This window comes from Nycticebus coucang, chromosome 5 (assembly GCF_027406575.1).
Source record: "Nycticebus coucang isolate mNycCou1 chromosome 5, mNycCou1.pri, whole genome shotgun sequence".
Classification (NCBI taxonomy): domain Eukaryota; kingdom Metazoa; phylum Chordata; class Mammalia; order Primates; family Lorisidae; genus Nycticebus; species Nycticebus coucang.
This window is the reverse complement of record NC_069784.1, coordinates 113869964-113884722: the sequence shown is the minus strand read 5'-3', so window position 1 is coordinate 113884722 and position 14759 is coordinate 113869964. Positions and strand designations below refer to the sequence as shown.

At 48.0% G+C, this 14759-nt stretch overlaps 1 protein-coding gene across 1 annotated transcript; it reads right to left on the bottom strand.

Moving 5' to 3' along the window:
- Positions 1-5797: 5797 nt before the first annotated feature.
- SLC35D3 (solute carrier family 35 member D3) lies at positions 5798-9324 on the bottom strand. The gene is made up of 2 exons (XM_053591755.1): positions 8635-9324; positions 5798-7612 (listed from the first exon to the last, which is right to left on the bottom strand). The coding sequence occupies exons 1-2, from the start codon at positions 9071-9073 to the stop codon at positions 6798-6800; spliced, it is 1254 nt and encodes a 417-aa protein (XP_053447730.1). The 5' UTR covers positions 9074-9324; the 3' UTR covers positions 5798-6797.
- Between the last annotated feature and the right edge of the window lie 5435 nt (positions 9325-14759).

The window sequence follows — 14759 nt, the reverse complement described above, 5'->3', positions numbered from 1 at the left end:
ACAGCTAGAGACAACAACCAATGCAAATAGACAACCTACACAATGGGAAAGGATATTTGCATAGTTTGAATCAGACAACAGCTTGATAACTAGGATCTACAAAGAACACAAATTAATCAACATAAAAAGATCCAACAATCCCTTTATCACTGGGAAAGAGAGATGAATAGAACCTTCTCTTCTTTTCATAGAAAAGAACTTTCCCAGAACCCCTCCCCAGAATACTCCCCCATTCATCTCATAGGGAGAACCCATGGCTCACCCTAAACTACTCCCTGGCAAAGAGATATATGTCCACCATGATGGGTTTAGAAAATGATTCATCCACTTGGGGGACAGCCCACCTTCCCTGAGCACATGTGCTGCTTGTACCATCGTAAATTTAGAGTTCTGTGTGCAAAAACAAAATGGTGGTGGTGGAAGGGGTATTTGTGGGCAGACAACCAACTTTGTATTAGTTGTGAAATTTCCCAGGATAACTTTCCCTAGGAGCTTCGTGCAGTGGGAAAGAAAAGGGATGATGTTTTAATAACAATGATTCTTCACATTCTAGGAGGTGAAGACTTATATTGGAAAATGTTGGCTTTTTTGTATTAGAGAACACAGTTATGGTATTTCTGGTTCCTTTGAAAAATATTGAGAAAAGAGGAAACTGGGGTGGGGGTGCTTAAAAGTTCAGGGTCAGGGTAATCAGGAGAAAGAAGTCTGTTCTGATTTGGAGAGGACCCAGCTACAGTAAATTTAGAGTTTAAATCTGAGCCATCTAGTATAGCCCTTCCAGCAGTAGTCAGGGCCCCCAAAGGGAGAGCACCCCTCAGAAACTTCAAGAGCAAGACTTCTGATGTTGACCTTCAAGTTTTCTTTTTCTACATTGAAATGTCCTCATACTAGATGGCTCAACTGTTGGGTAAATCTTGTCAACCGCACCCCAGTGCCAGCTTTGGATGAGCAGAACCTTGAGTAAGAAAGAAGCACAAGAAAGAGCAGTCTGAAAAAGCAGTTTCAGGATAGTGTGCAATGATCAGTGCCAGCAGGCAAATCCAGGGAGATGAAGTGGACTGGTGATCGCCAGGGCCTCGGGCATTGGAGAAAACTGCGCAGTGACTTCCAACAGGTGTAGGATTTCTTTTGGGGGCACTGAAAATGTTCTAACATTAGACAGTGGTGATGGTTGCACAACTCTGCAGATATGTTAAAGACTGTTAATTGTACACCTAAATGAAATAATTTTATGGTATTCAAATTCTATTTCAGTAAAGGCTACCAGACTTGTTTTGTTTTGTTTTGTTTCAGCCTAGAACAGGAAATAACTCGTGGTGCGAAGCAATGGTGGCAGCAGGGGATGAGGAGGGACGCACAATCAAACCTTGGAAATGCTACAGAAATACTAGCAGAAGTCTGTACTTCCCAAGGGCGTATAAGGTGAGACGTAAATTATATTATTGACGTTAGAGATCTTGACCCCAAATATTGGCTAGCTTGGGGATGCCTGGCTCTAATAGCAATTGAGCCTTTCTCTACTCTGCTTTTCATGGTACCGCATCCCTCTTTCAGTTCCTTAGCTCTTACAAACAAAAAACTACACACACAAGAATACACACATACTCATAAATAATGCGTGTCCTCATTCTGTCTGAGGACAGCTGGAAGGAGTGAAGGATAGCATTTAGGTCTTCGTGGAAGTGCACGACCAACAAGCCCTGGAACTGCCCTCCACCACTGACACCATCGCCAGCTTGGTGATGTCAGACTGAATGCTTCTCATCAAGAGGCAGAACAGCTCATTGGGGAGACGTACGGGGACTGGGGTGAGACTGGAGTGAGACTGTCTGGGTTCACATCAAATCTCAAGTCTACACACTACTAGCTCGGAGACCTAGGGCACATTACTCAGTCTCTTCATGCCTCAGTTTACCCACTGTATGATTGAAATAATACTAAAGGCAACCTACAGGAATGTTGTGAGAGTGAAATGAATTAATACATGTAAAACATTTAAGACTGCACTTGCCAGATAGCACGCACAATAATAATAAGCATTGGGGGTTCTTATTAATAGTAGCATTCAATTCACAACATTTTCCAACCTCCAGTGCATTTGTGAAGCATGAGCTTAGGAATCAGTGGACTTATAAATTGATGAGAAAGGGAGTAGGTAAAACCATAGGGTTCTTTTAAGACGATAGGTGATACATGCTAGATGGTAATTGGCAAGAAAACAGGGAGGCACATCTAATCCCTAGGTGGGGGCAAGAGACAACAGGGAACCAGGTTGTGTTGTGAAAATCAAAACCAAAAGGAAATAAACAAACAACAACCCTCATTTGGTCCTCTACCGCACCCTGCCAGATGAGAGTCCTGTGTTTGTGTTTGTGTCACTTGGGAGTCTTTGCGTTGCAAGTGGCAGAAATCCCAACTCAAAGTGGTTTCAACAAACAATAACAACAAAAGACTTACATAACTGATGATCTGAGAGATAGGGCAAACTCAAGGGGACAGTCAGCCTGATACCAGGGCCCAGCAGGATTGCCAGGACTCAGTCCATCTGTCTCCCTCTCTCCCTCTTCCTTTCCTCCCTCCCCATCTTTGCCTGGTCCACCTCTCTGGTTTGTTTCCTTCCTATTATATCTTTTCCTGGTGGCAAGATGGCAAGAGCACATCTGCCCCACCTTACGCCATCCTCCCAGGTTCAAATCCAGTGAGAATAAAATATGCAACTTAAATCTTGCTGAAAGTATCCTTGTATCTCCTTGGCTCTGACCAGGTCCCACGACTACCACTGAATTAATCTTGGTAGCCAAGTGGTGGAAAGGCTTTGACTTGAATGGGCTGGAGTCGTATCCTTAGGGGTGAGGGGTAGAGTCAACATCATCTGAACCACATGAGCTCAGAGTGGGAAGGGGGTGGTTTCCCAGGAGAAAATTTGGGGTTCCATTTTGCTGGTGGTGTGTCCTGCTATTCTGTTATAGTCTGTTCCTCTCACAGGCTTTCTTCTGACCCCTGCCATGAAGAGAATGCCACAGAATGGCAGGACAAAGCAGACAGGGTGAAACTATATCCAGAATTAGAAATACTTGTTATGAACGTAAGGGGGAGGGTGCGGCCAGGAAGATGGTGCAGTTTCAGTAGGTACTGTCATGAAGTCCAGCCTGGTGGAGCTAATGTGGTATCTAGAGACCAAGGCAACAGAGTGATCAGGCCAGCGGCCATCACTAGGGGGTTAACATGAAATTTACAGAGGTTAGCTGGGCAAGGTGGCCTGTGCCTATGATCCCAGCTACTGGGGAGGCTGAGGCAGGAGGATAACTTGAGTTTGTTGAATCCAGCTTAGCAACATAGCAAAACTCTGTCTCTAAAACCAATTAATTAAAAAAAATTACAGGTGTCATAGCAGGTAGTTAGAACATAGTAAGAAAAAATCCAAAAGAGGAAGAGACTTATGTCATGTAGAAGGGAAGCACCCCAAGCTGAAGGAGGAACTGACACCACCTCCAACTGCCACAGCACCCTAGTCCTAATACGCAGTCACTCTTGCTCACATTACACTTGGATTTGCCTGTTACCCACGTCCATGTGCACATATCACCACAGCTGAGTGAGGGAGTGTGGGAGAGCAGGGGTTACCAGAAGGGCCAGCAGCTGTGGACACTTTCGTTTCCCTTGGCATCTTCCCTAGGAAAGTCTAGTTTCCCTTCACAACTTCTATTTTGACAGAAATTGAGCAGACATTTCAAAAGTCTTCACCTAGAACTTTTGGTTTCAACTCCAACATGTAAAGAGTGTGGAAGCTGTTACCTCCATACTTACAAGAAAAAAAGATGAACAAACGGAAAATCAATGACTTTTCTTGGATTCATCAGGGAACAGAGGCTGGAGGGCAAACGGCCACCCCTGAGAATCCAGATACCTACAGCTAAGACCTCCTTCCCAGGAACTGAAGCCACCGGGGCTGCAAACTGGCAGAAACAAATGGCAGTTTTGATGAACGTCTGGAGGCTGAACATGCACTATCAAAGAAGTGAGAAATTCTTGGGGATCACCATCCGAAGGGGGCACCCACCTCACGGGTTTGACCTCCAGCAACCCCACAAGCAATGAAGAGCTCTCTCTCATGGGTTCTGTTTATCTGAAGAACTCACAAAGTCTAAGTTTTTTGATAGGAAAGAATGAATCTTTTTGCTATAAAAGCAAACCGACGTTTTTAACCAAAGGGGGATTTTCTTTCTTTTTTTTTTTTGAGACAGAGTCTCACTATGTTGCTGGAGTGCCATAGCATCACAGCTCACAGCAACCTCTAACTCTTAGGCTTAAGCAATTCTCTTGCCTCAGCCTTCTGAGTAGCTGGGACTACAGACACCTGCCACAATGCCAGGATATTTTTTGGTTGCAGTTGTCATTGTTGTGTAGCAGGCCCGGCAGGGCTGGACCCCACCAGCTTCAGTGTATGGTGGCCTGTGCCCTACTCTCGGAGCTACAGGCGCTTAGTTGGATTTTTTTTTTTCCCAATGAAAAAACAATCATCCTATCCATTTATCTGGCAGTGATACTAACAAAAAACTTACATACTTCATTCAATCTTTTCTGCTTTTCATTAATTGTCAGCTTCACAGAGTTGCAACAGGACATTGTCCTCTGGTGTGTTAAAGAAGACACTTTAAAGAAGTCATTATAACCCTTCTTTAAAGAAGTCATTATAACCCTGGTGAACCATTTCCAACTGCAGCATATAAGGGCTCCTACATTTTAAACGGCTTGTGGAGCTACCTATGCAAGCAGTCAATTGCCAGTGAAACCAGCAAAGTGGGACAAACCACAATTACACTTGCTCACCCACTAGTGGAGCTAAACGGATGGAGCTGAAACTTCATTATTGCTTTTGCTTTTTGGAAAGGAAAGAAAAATATAAGATGCTACCATCTAAGAACCTCAGAAATATGCTGGCAAACATATCCTCACTCTCAAAGTAACTCTTCTGCCAGGAGGTGACAGAGGGCTTCCCTTTTGGTGGAATCTGCTGTTTATTATTAATACTTCTCAAACGCCATGTTAACTGAAATCTGGCGTGACGGCTTTTGTACCATACCTCAGTGTAATGCGGTATTTTTTTCTTTCTTTGTAACAGCTTCCTCCACTAGAACATGTGTTTTGTTTTGTTTTGTTTTTGAGACAGGTCTCATTATGTCACCCTCGCTAGAGTGCTATGGCGTCACAGCTCACAGCAACCTCCAACTCTTGGGTTTTAGGCGATTCTCTTGCCTCAGCCTCCCACGCTGGGACTATAGGCACCTGCCACAATGCCCAGCTATTTCTTGGTTGCAGTCATCATTGTTTAGCAGGCCTGGGCTCGGCTCCAACCCGCCAGCTTTGGTGTATGTGGCCGGCACCCTACTCACTGAGCTACGGGTGCCAAGCCAGAATATATGTTTTTGTTTCAAATCAAATTGTCTTCTTAATTTAGGAAATTCTCAATGATCTGGCCTCTACATACTAGATATTATACATCATACGTTGAAGGTAAAAGCAAACTACTGTAGAACCTCTGTAAGTTGACCACCAAGGGATTCCAACAAACTGGTCAACATATGGAGGTGGTCAACATAAGGAACTAGGCCTACTGTACTGATACGCACCATGTGGTACATGTCCAGTCTATGAAAATTAGGTCAACTTAAGGAGGTGGTCAATGTAGGGAGGTGACCAACTATGGTGGTTCTGCTGTATTAATACATAGCAACCATAGAACATAAGTGTGTCTAAAATAAATTTGTAACAATGTATCTTTTAATAGACTGTTTATTTTGACAAATTTGAGATAGAAAAATATCATAATGTGAATATAGCAGTTCCTCTTTCTGTAACATGGTTTGGTAACATGGTTTGGGATATGCAGTGTGATTTCCAAAGGATTGTTTCACAGGAGAGTCCTCTTCTGACTGGGCTTTAGTTAATCCTGAATTATATTTCAGCCATAACACTTGCTTAAAAGAATATTGGACATAGTAAAACTGGTTTGTTTGTTTTTTTCTGCAGTTTTTGAACGGGGCTGGGTTTGAACCCGCCACCTCCGGCATATGGGGCTGGTGCCCTACTCCTTTGAGCTGTGTCATGGCATTCAATAATAAACATTACCAAGCAATGAACCAAACAACTTTTAGAATATGTTTTATAATTATGAAAAGCAAACTTTAGATTTCATAATTAAAGCTAAGAACTCATATTTTCAAAATAGCTTTAACATTTTCTACCAATATATAATAAACTATTAGAGCACTTATTTTAAAAAACAAAAATTCGACTATACATTTCAGACAACTATAAACAGTAAACATCAATTCAGTATATTTATGTCTGTCATTTCAACAATGCACTCTTTACCAACTGTTGATAAAAACTGTACTTCTATCAGAAATGTACCCCTGTATCTTTGAACTTAAGTGCCATCATTGTCACTCCATCTTTGGAGAGGGTGGTTTAGGAACTCTTGGTACATGCAGATATTTGGTTGTGGTTATAATGACAAAAAAATACATGTGCCAGAAGTCTGAAGCTGAAACCTCTGCCTGAATGATGAAGCCTCCTCACTTTCTTTTGTCTCTAGGATGCCTCAGTTAGTCACGCTAAATGCTTCACACGGGTGCTAATTTTGTTGCTCTATCTTATTGGTACCTTTCAGATTCTTTCTGCGCTTCCCTTTCCCACTCCTCAAAGAATAAAACTGGAAGGCCTCTCATTAAAACATGTTACTTCTAACATACAAAATAAGCGTATGTACATATGTACATACATGCATTTCCTTTTCAAGGACTGGGTAACTCTTCATTCTCTATTAAATAATCCTTCTTCAGGTACTTGGTTCCCCTAACTAACCTCCACACCTCCAGGTAAGCTTCCCTTAATGACCTCCTGCTTCCTTCTTCACAGCTCCTAGCCACCAGCAGGGCTCCTCCGGGACTGCCCCGAGCCGCCTGCCCGCTCTGCAGCGGAGTGGAGCCACCTGCTGCCTCGCCGCCACCTGACCCGCCATTTCCTCCCTCCCTCGGCAGCTCCTCCATAACAAATGGCATCTGGTCTCCACTTGGCAGCGCCTCCTCTCCCCCGGGCTGTGACTCCAGGTCCTCGTAGTTACTTTGCTTTCTGGTTTCCATGAATTTGGCCACACAGTAAATGATGGAGCCCAGAGTGTTCACCACGACGCCGGCAACGAACAGAGAGGTGGGCTCCACGTCGCTGAAGGCCACCATGCCCACCGTGATGGTGGCAATGCTCTTCACCACGCCCACGAAGCTGGTGGTCACGGCCGAGTTGATGTAGGTGCAGTGCAGCGTGGTGAAGTTCATGGCGCAGCCGATCAGGATGCAGGCCACGAAGATGCAGACCATGGCTGGATCTTTCCAGCCCGGGAAGGTCCAGGCCTGGATGGAGTCAGTGCTGGCGAAGGAGCAGATGACCAGCAATGGGGTGGCGGAGACCGCGATGACGTACTGCGCGGTGAGCGGCCCGTGCTCGGTGTCGGCGCTCGCCTTCTGGATGAGCACCAGGTAGGCGGCGTGCACCAGCACCGCCAGCACGCCGGTCACGTAGCCAATGGGGTCGCCGGTCAGGTCGCCGGCTCCTGCAGCGCACCAACAGGACAGCCGAGCCAGGGCGGGAAGGAAAGAGAGAGAAGGTTGGCGCGGGTGGGCATTCACCCGGGCGAAGCGTCGAGTTGGAAAGTAGAGGGGGTTTGCGCCCAGCTCTGCCCACCGAATTCCTGAGTGACTACCCATGTAAAATGAGACGGCGAAGCCCAGTCAATGCCCCGTGTCATGCATAGGGAAAGGCGCCTTTCTGCTATGTCCCCGTGTCACCCCATCTTTCTTCACCCACAAAAGCTCCGGAGAGCGCAGATGCCCTCGGGATAGGTGCTATGGTTTCTCCGAGTTGGCACCGAGGTCACCCAAGCTGATGGTACCTCTACCTTGTCTCTGCACCTTGGAGCTACGTTAGAGAAAGGGAGCCCCAGCTGGGGCCCTCTAACCCGGAGCGGCTCAGGCAGGGCCCCAAAGAAGGTTTCCCGCTGCCCAGGCGCTCTTCTCCTTCAGTCTGCTCCGCCCCACCCGTACCTGGCTCCCAGGCCAGTCCGTCTGCCTGGCGCCTGCGCCCCCCGGGGTGGCGCCAGAGACCCCGGAATAGCCCCCGGAGCCCGAGCTTCGTCCCCCATCCCCCACCACCATTCCAGCCCCTGGTGACCCAAGGAAGTTCACGGTCCCCCTCCTTCCGGCTCACAGGGTTGGAGGACTCCAGCTGCCAGGCTCTGGCGGCCCTCCCACCTCTCCCAGAGGAAGGGGTGAGGGGGCAAGACGGAGGTTGGGGCGGCTGGCGGGCCGATAAGAGGTGGAGCAGGGGCGGGGGTCGGAAGCCAGGACACTGCAGAGGATGGGGGAGTCTCGGGGAGGAGGCTGGAGCAATGAGGAAGCCTCTGCCGTGTCTCCGAAGTCCCTTTCGCGAGCTGAGCGACCACTCTTAAAGCTCTCCGCCTCTCTCTGCCTCAGTCTCCCCATCTGAAGGCGAGGGCGCTGCACTGAGTGATCCTCGCGCTCTCTGCCCGGTGGGGTGGGGTTGGGCTGGGCTGGGGGTCGGCGCGGGGCCGCTCACCTGCCAGTGCGGCGCCGCAGGTGGTGATGAGCACGGCCGCGAGCACCCCTGGCGAGGGCGCGCCGTTCTTGAGCACCAGGACTCCGATGAGCATGGTGACCAGGGGCAGGCAGCGCTTGAAGACCACGTACATGGGCAGGCTGAGGCCGCGCAGGGACCAGAGCGTGAGGCTGGACTGCAGCGTCGAGAGCACTGCGACCCCCGCGAAGGAGCGCGCCAGGCTCAGGCCGAAGGGGGGCACGGCGACAAGCCCGAGGCGCCGCAGCAGCTCCAGGCTCAGCGCCGCGGTGGAGCTGGTCAGGCACTGCACCAGGGTCAGGAAGGAGAACTGGTAGCGGCTGATGAGGAACTTGAGTAGGATGTTGAGGGAGCCGGAGAAGACCCCGTGCGCGATGGCCACCGAGATGCCCAGCACGCGGCCCCGGCACAGCTGCCGCATCGCGCCGGCCGCGTAGCACCAGGTGCTGGCTGAGCTCCGCGCCCTGCGGGAGGCGAGCGGGAGGAACGCTGCGAGGGCGGCGGGGGCGCCGGCCCAGCGCCTCGGCGAAGGGCAGGGGACGCCGGCTGGGCTGCAGGGGGCAGCTCCAGCCAGGCGTCCTCGCGCTTCAGCGACTCCGCGTCCGACTGCCCCGCAGCTCGCGGGTGGCAATGACGAGGGCGGGGGACTCCGAAAAGTGGCGGGGGGGGCGGTGTGAGAGGAGTGGCGGGAATCCTAGCGACAGCGATTTATAAGTAGTCGAGGAGCGGTGACGGGTGGTGTCCCGCGCGGTTTCACCGTCCGGGAACGTGCGGTGCGGAGGGAAGCCCCGCGGCGCGGCAGGGGGAACCGGCCCGCGTCCCTCGGGCACGCAGCGCCCACCCGGGAGGGCTCTCGGGGCGCGACCCCCGTCGCCCACCACACAGCAGCAGCTATTACTTGTTCCTTCCTCTCGGCCGAGGACCTTGGGTGAGGGGGGTCCGGGCACAACTAAAGATTTTAGACACAACAGCGCTCCAGCATCCAGCACTCTTTACTGGTCTCAACAAGTGGCGGCGCCCCCAGCCCTGTTTCCCCCTCGCGGCCGCGGCTTTTCCTTTCCACCCACAGTGCCTCCCGGAGAAGCAGTGGGCCTTGGTCCAGCTGCCCGCTAGGGGGGCGAAAACCGTCGGTGCCGGCGGCGGCGGGGCCCCTGATGGTTGGGATCCGGCATTGAAGGAACCCAGGGCCCCAGAAGCTGCCCCTCTGACTACGGGCAAAGCGCACCTCTGTCCGCGAGCCCTCCAGGTAGGGTCCGGGGATTACGCGTGCGGCTCAAAGAGAGATTTCAAGGGGCAAGGAGGCCTCGCGGGCGGCGGAGCCTGGAAGCAGGGGAAACACACTTTCCAAGGGAAGCCGAGACGTAAAGCAAAAGAACCAGAAACGAAGTCACTGGTGCAAGTAGCCACTACCAGTTCCGGAGGAGCGCAGGGGTGAAGCTTTCTGAGCGGCGGGAGGGGAGCGCCAGGCTGAGCCCGGAGTAGGGGGGCGACGGGGAGGGCTCGGCGGAGCAGGAACTCAGGGCCTTCGCCCAGCCTGGAGGCTCCGTGTAGCGCTCTGTGGATCTCGGGAACCTCATCAGTCCGTGGGACAGTCGTGGGCTGCCTGGGGAGCAGGACAACCCGGGGCGTACCCTCTTCCCTTGCCAGGGTATGCCTTCATGCCATGGGACTTGTGAATTGTGTGCTTCCCTGTGGCTAAGACAAAAAGAAGATACTTTTTTTTTCATGCACAAGACTTCAGTGACTCTCTGATGAGAATTCAGTTCTCTGGGAAGTATTAATAACACCCAGCCCCATAGTTTAATCAGCAGTAGCAAAGGGATTCGCTCACCGAAGGTGTTTTCGCGCTACTTGAAATTCACTGCGGTGGCCAGGGTTTGGCTGGGAGGACAGACGCCCGAATTTCCTTCTCTGCGTTCAGGCGCCGGCATCGCAGCCTCCTACCTTTCAGCGCCGCCCCACATCGCCTTTACACGCGGGATCCACTTCTCTGGCGTTTGAGGTTTTACCTCTTACTTCCACCTCTGTGCTGAACACACTTCATCTCGGGTGCTGAGATTGTGATTATTATTACGGTAGCAGAAAAAACACAGCAGGGATCGACGGTACCACTGCAGCACTTCGTTTGGGCCAGCTTTTTACGTTGTGAGTGCTCACTTTGTGGGAAAGAGGTGGGTCGGAACCAGTCACCAGCTTAGGTGTGAGCGCCTAGTAGGGCCACCTCCCTGCTCCTTATGGGTGGGCACTGAAGAAAATGTTGGTGATTGGCCCACTGTGCCAACTTTCCAGGAATGATGCTGGAAAGCAATACTCTGAAAACACGTGCTTCCGGTTCCCTGGGGAGCTCGTTTTTTGTTGCTAAAAGTTGTGGTTTACACCCTAGGAACTGTTTAAGGGGCTACTTTTTCAAGAGTTGATGTATTTCCTTAAGAAATAGTGAGGTCTGAGCAGCAGTTTAAATTGTGCGTGTTTGTGGTGTACCTGTATACCCCAAATATATTCAGATTAAAAACTTTGAAAATTTAACTTTTTAAAGACATCAGCAAATTATAGATTTCTGCTTCTAGGGACCATTCCAATTAGAAGATGGCTGCTTCAAGCCATCTTAAGTGAAGTGGCTGCAAAACCTACTTTTGGAATGATTCATTTCTGCCCGAAATTATAATTGCTTCCATTTGTGATACTAACATTAGGTAAAAGATTTGGGGCTGATTCAGCTATCTTACCTTCTCATTTAGGAAAGATAATTTAGCTTAATATTTGAAACCCATGGTGACATAAAACAGCACATTTTCACTTAATTGTAAATAATTATTTTCTATTAGGGCTTAACCCCATCTCCCACAAAATCAGTTACTACAGAAAACTGGGGGAAAATAAGAATATTATGTTTAGCAAGGTTAATTGAACAAGAATGCAGATCTGAACATCAAATAGCTATTTGACCTAAGGTACCAAGGTATTCAAGGTTATTATCTCTGGCATTAAATAAGTCCTTTAGTTAATTAATTCCACAAACATATAGACTTAGTATTTTGTGCTAGATAGTCCGTCACAGGCCCTAAAGCCGCAGCGGATTCACAGGTGGAAGTGAGGAAACACAATGAAGCTAAGGCCAATGCAATTGCAGGGTTTTCTGGCAGGAAAACAGGAGTGCCCAAGAGGGCAAGTAAAACAAGTCGGGGGGACAACAGAGGCTTCCTGAGAAGGAAATACAGTCTTTTTGAAATTTTTACTTACTTCATTATTTTTATTTATTTCTTTTTGAGACAGAGTCTCACTATGTCATCCTCAGTAGAGTACTGTAGTGTCACAGCTCACAGCAACTTCAAACTCTGGGGCTTAAGCGATTCTCTTGCCTCAGCCTCCCAAGCAGCTCCGACTACAGGCATCTACCACAACACCCGGCTATTTTTTGTTGCAATTGTCATTGTTGTTTAGCTGGCCTGGCCGGGAACCCGCCACCCTCAGTACATGTGACCAGCACTGTAACCACTGTTTTATGGGCTTAACATGTGATTGTAGTAAATGAAAGGAAAATAAACATTGTATATAAGTGAACAAGCTATTTTTTTTTTTTTTTTTTTTTTTGCAGTTTTTGGCCAGGGATGGGTTTGAACCCACCACCTCCGGCATACGGGGCTGGCGCCCTACCCCTTTGAGCCACGGGTGCCGCCCTTTAATGTTCACCATCTCCAATCATACTACACAGAACTCGCTATTGTTTGCTGTAGAAACAACTTTGTCTTTTTTGTGTATATATTTATACATAAACTCCCCCCCTTTAAAACATAAAATAGGGTATCATGCACATATATCTATACTTTTCTACTTCAAAATGCATATTGTGATAATCAGCCTTCAAGATACTCCCTAGTGACCTCTGCTTCCTGGAACAAAATCAGTGCCAAGACTTGTGGGAAACCCAGGTGGGGAAGACAGGAGGTACAGAAATGGGAGTATTCAGTATATATATATATATATATATGAAAGTAAAAATGCTTTAACTGGTTTAGCACATCCAAGGAGAGGCCTGTTAAGAAATTTAATGAGAGTTCAATTTTGGAAGAGGCAAATTATTGCTAAGTACACAGTTAAGAAGTGCCAGCCAAAGGCAGAAGGGACAGCTGGCTCTCAGCCTGGCTCTCCCTGGGCCTGGTCACCCCAGACTCAGGGTCAGCTTCCTAGTTCTTTAGACTCAGAAACTCAGTTTTGTAATTTTCTCAGGAATGATCAGGATCTAATAACTGGAGATCCACGTCTTTACTATTTCTCAGTGGGCCACTTTCTGTTATTCCTAAGAAAAAGCGGCTGTGTAGCAAGACCATGGGTTTGGATTCAGTCACTTCAGATTTCATTTCCAGTTTCATTCCTTCATGGTTGTCATGACTCCTGAGGATCTTACGTTCTTTTTCTGGAAAACAGGGAGGGTCACTTTCAGAGATGTTATAAAGATTAAAAGGGATAATATATATAAACATTTCTAGCCAGGCATGGTGGCCTTGACTGGGAAGTCAAGGCAGGTAGATCACCTGAGCTCAGTTCAAGATCATCCTGAGCTAGAGCAAGAACCCAGCTCTACTAAAATTAGAAAAAACTAGCTGAGCACTATGGTGGGCACCTGTAGTCCCAGCTACTTTGGAGGCTGAGGCAAGGGGATTGCTTGAGCCCAAGAGTTTGAGGTTGCTGTGAGTTATGACACCATGACACTCACATGGTGCCTCCATCCCAGATCAGCAATTTTGCGTCCCCTCTTCCTTCACCCACTCTTTAGTGCTGTTGTCACTGCAGTGTAGGTGCTTAGGGAGGCAGACAGGATGAAAGCTAAGAGCTCAGCAGCCAGGGGACAAATGCTGATTTCCCAGCCTGGAAAGAATAACTGGATGTCCTTCAAAGTCCAGAAGCTGTTTAGCTTATGAGCTACCAAGAACTAAAACATCGCACACATTCTCTTTCAGGAGAGAATCCAGCTTTGCTCCTTATTAGTTTTCCAATTCTAGCTCCAAGAAACCAACTTGATGATTCTCACACAGACAGATTCCAAAAACCTGAGTTATATATTACAAAGTCAATGTTCTAAACATCCCTGAAATGGGGGGAAAAAATAAATCAGGAGAGATATTAGTTCTTAAATCACAGTTTTTGTTTTGAAAGACACATGGTGGATTATTTTGTTAATAAAATCTCCTACATTCTAAAGAGAAAATAAATAATTTCATTTCATTGTTAAGTGTGGCCTGGTTTTTAAAGGTGTATCGTAACTTCTGTTGATACAGAGAACACCCACTGTGGACCCACTTTTATTGACTTGTATCTTGGTGTGATGCCATTAGATTATAGGAGGAAAGTAACAACAAAAAGCTCTATGAAACTAATCATTATGACAACTCTAAAACTATCTGAGCACCTTGTTCATTATAATGCACTTACGTTAAGCAGTGTCCTCTTTAGGGTGCCTCTCAAAAACAATTAGTATTGCTGATCTAAGAACCAAAATGAGTTGTACTTTCCCTGAGATCATTCATTCATTTAACAAATATTTATTGAGCACTTTCTATATGCCAGGTCTGGTTCTAGGGCCAAGTCTGGCACTGGAACAGACTATAGGCACTGAATCATGTAACTGACCAGCTTTCCCATTTATGAGGCTAGAAATCTTAGTAGCTAATTTTCAGCCCTTCAGTCGGTACCTGTAGCTCAGCAGCTAGGGCGCCAGCCACATACACCGGGGCTGGCAGATTCAAACCTGCCTGGGCCTGGCAAACAACAATGACAACTACAACAACAAAAAAAAAAGCTGGGCGTTGCGGCAGGCGCCTGTAGTTCTAGCTACTTGGGAGGCTGAGACAAGAGAATTGCTTAAGCCCAGGATTTTGAGGTTGCTGTGAGCTGTGACACAACAGCATTTCACTGAGGGTGACATAGTGAGACTCTTATCTCAAAAAAAAAAAAAAAAAAAATCTTCAGGCAGGGCCTGTGGCTCAAAGGAGTAGGATGCCAGCCCTATATGCCGGAGGTGGCGGGTTCAAACCCAGCCCTGGCCAAAAACTGCAAAAAAAACTCTTCAGGCCCACTCCGTAGACAGACATTTTGTAGGATTTTGAGGT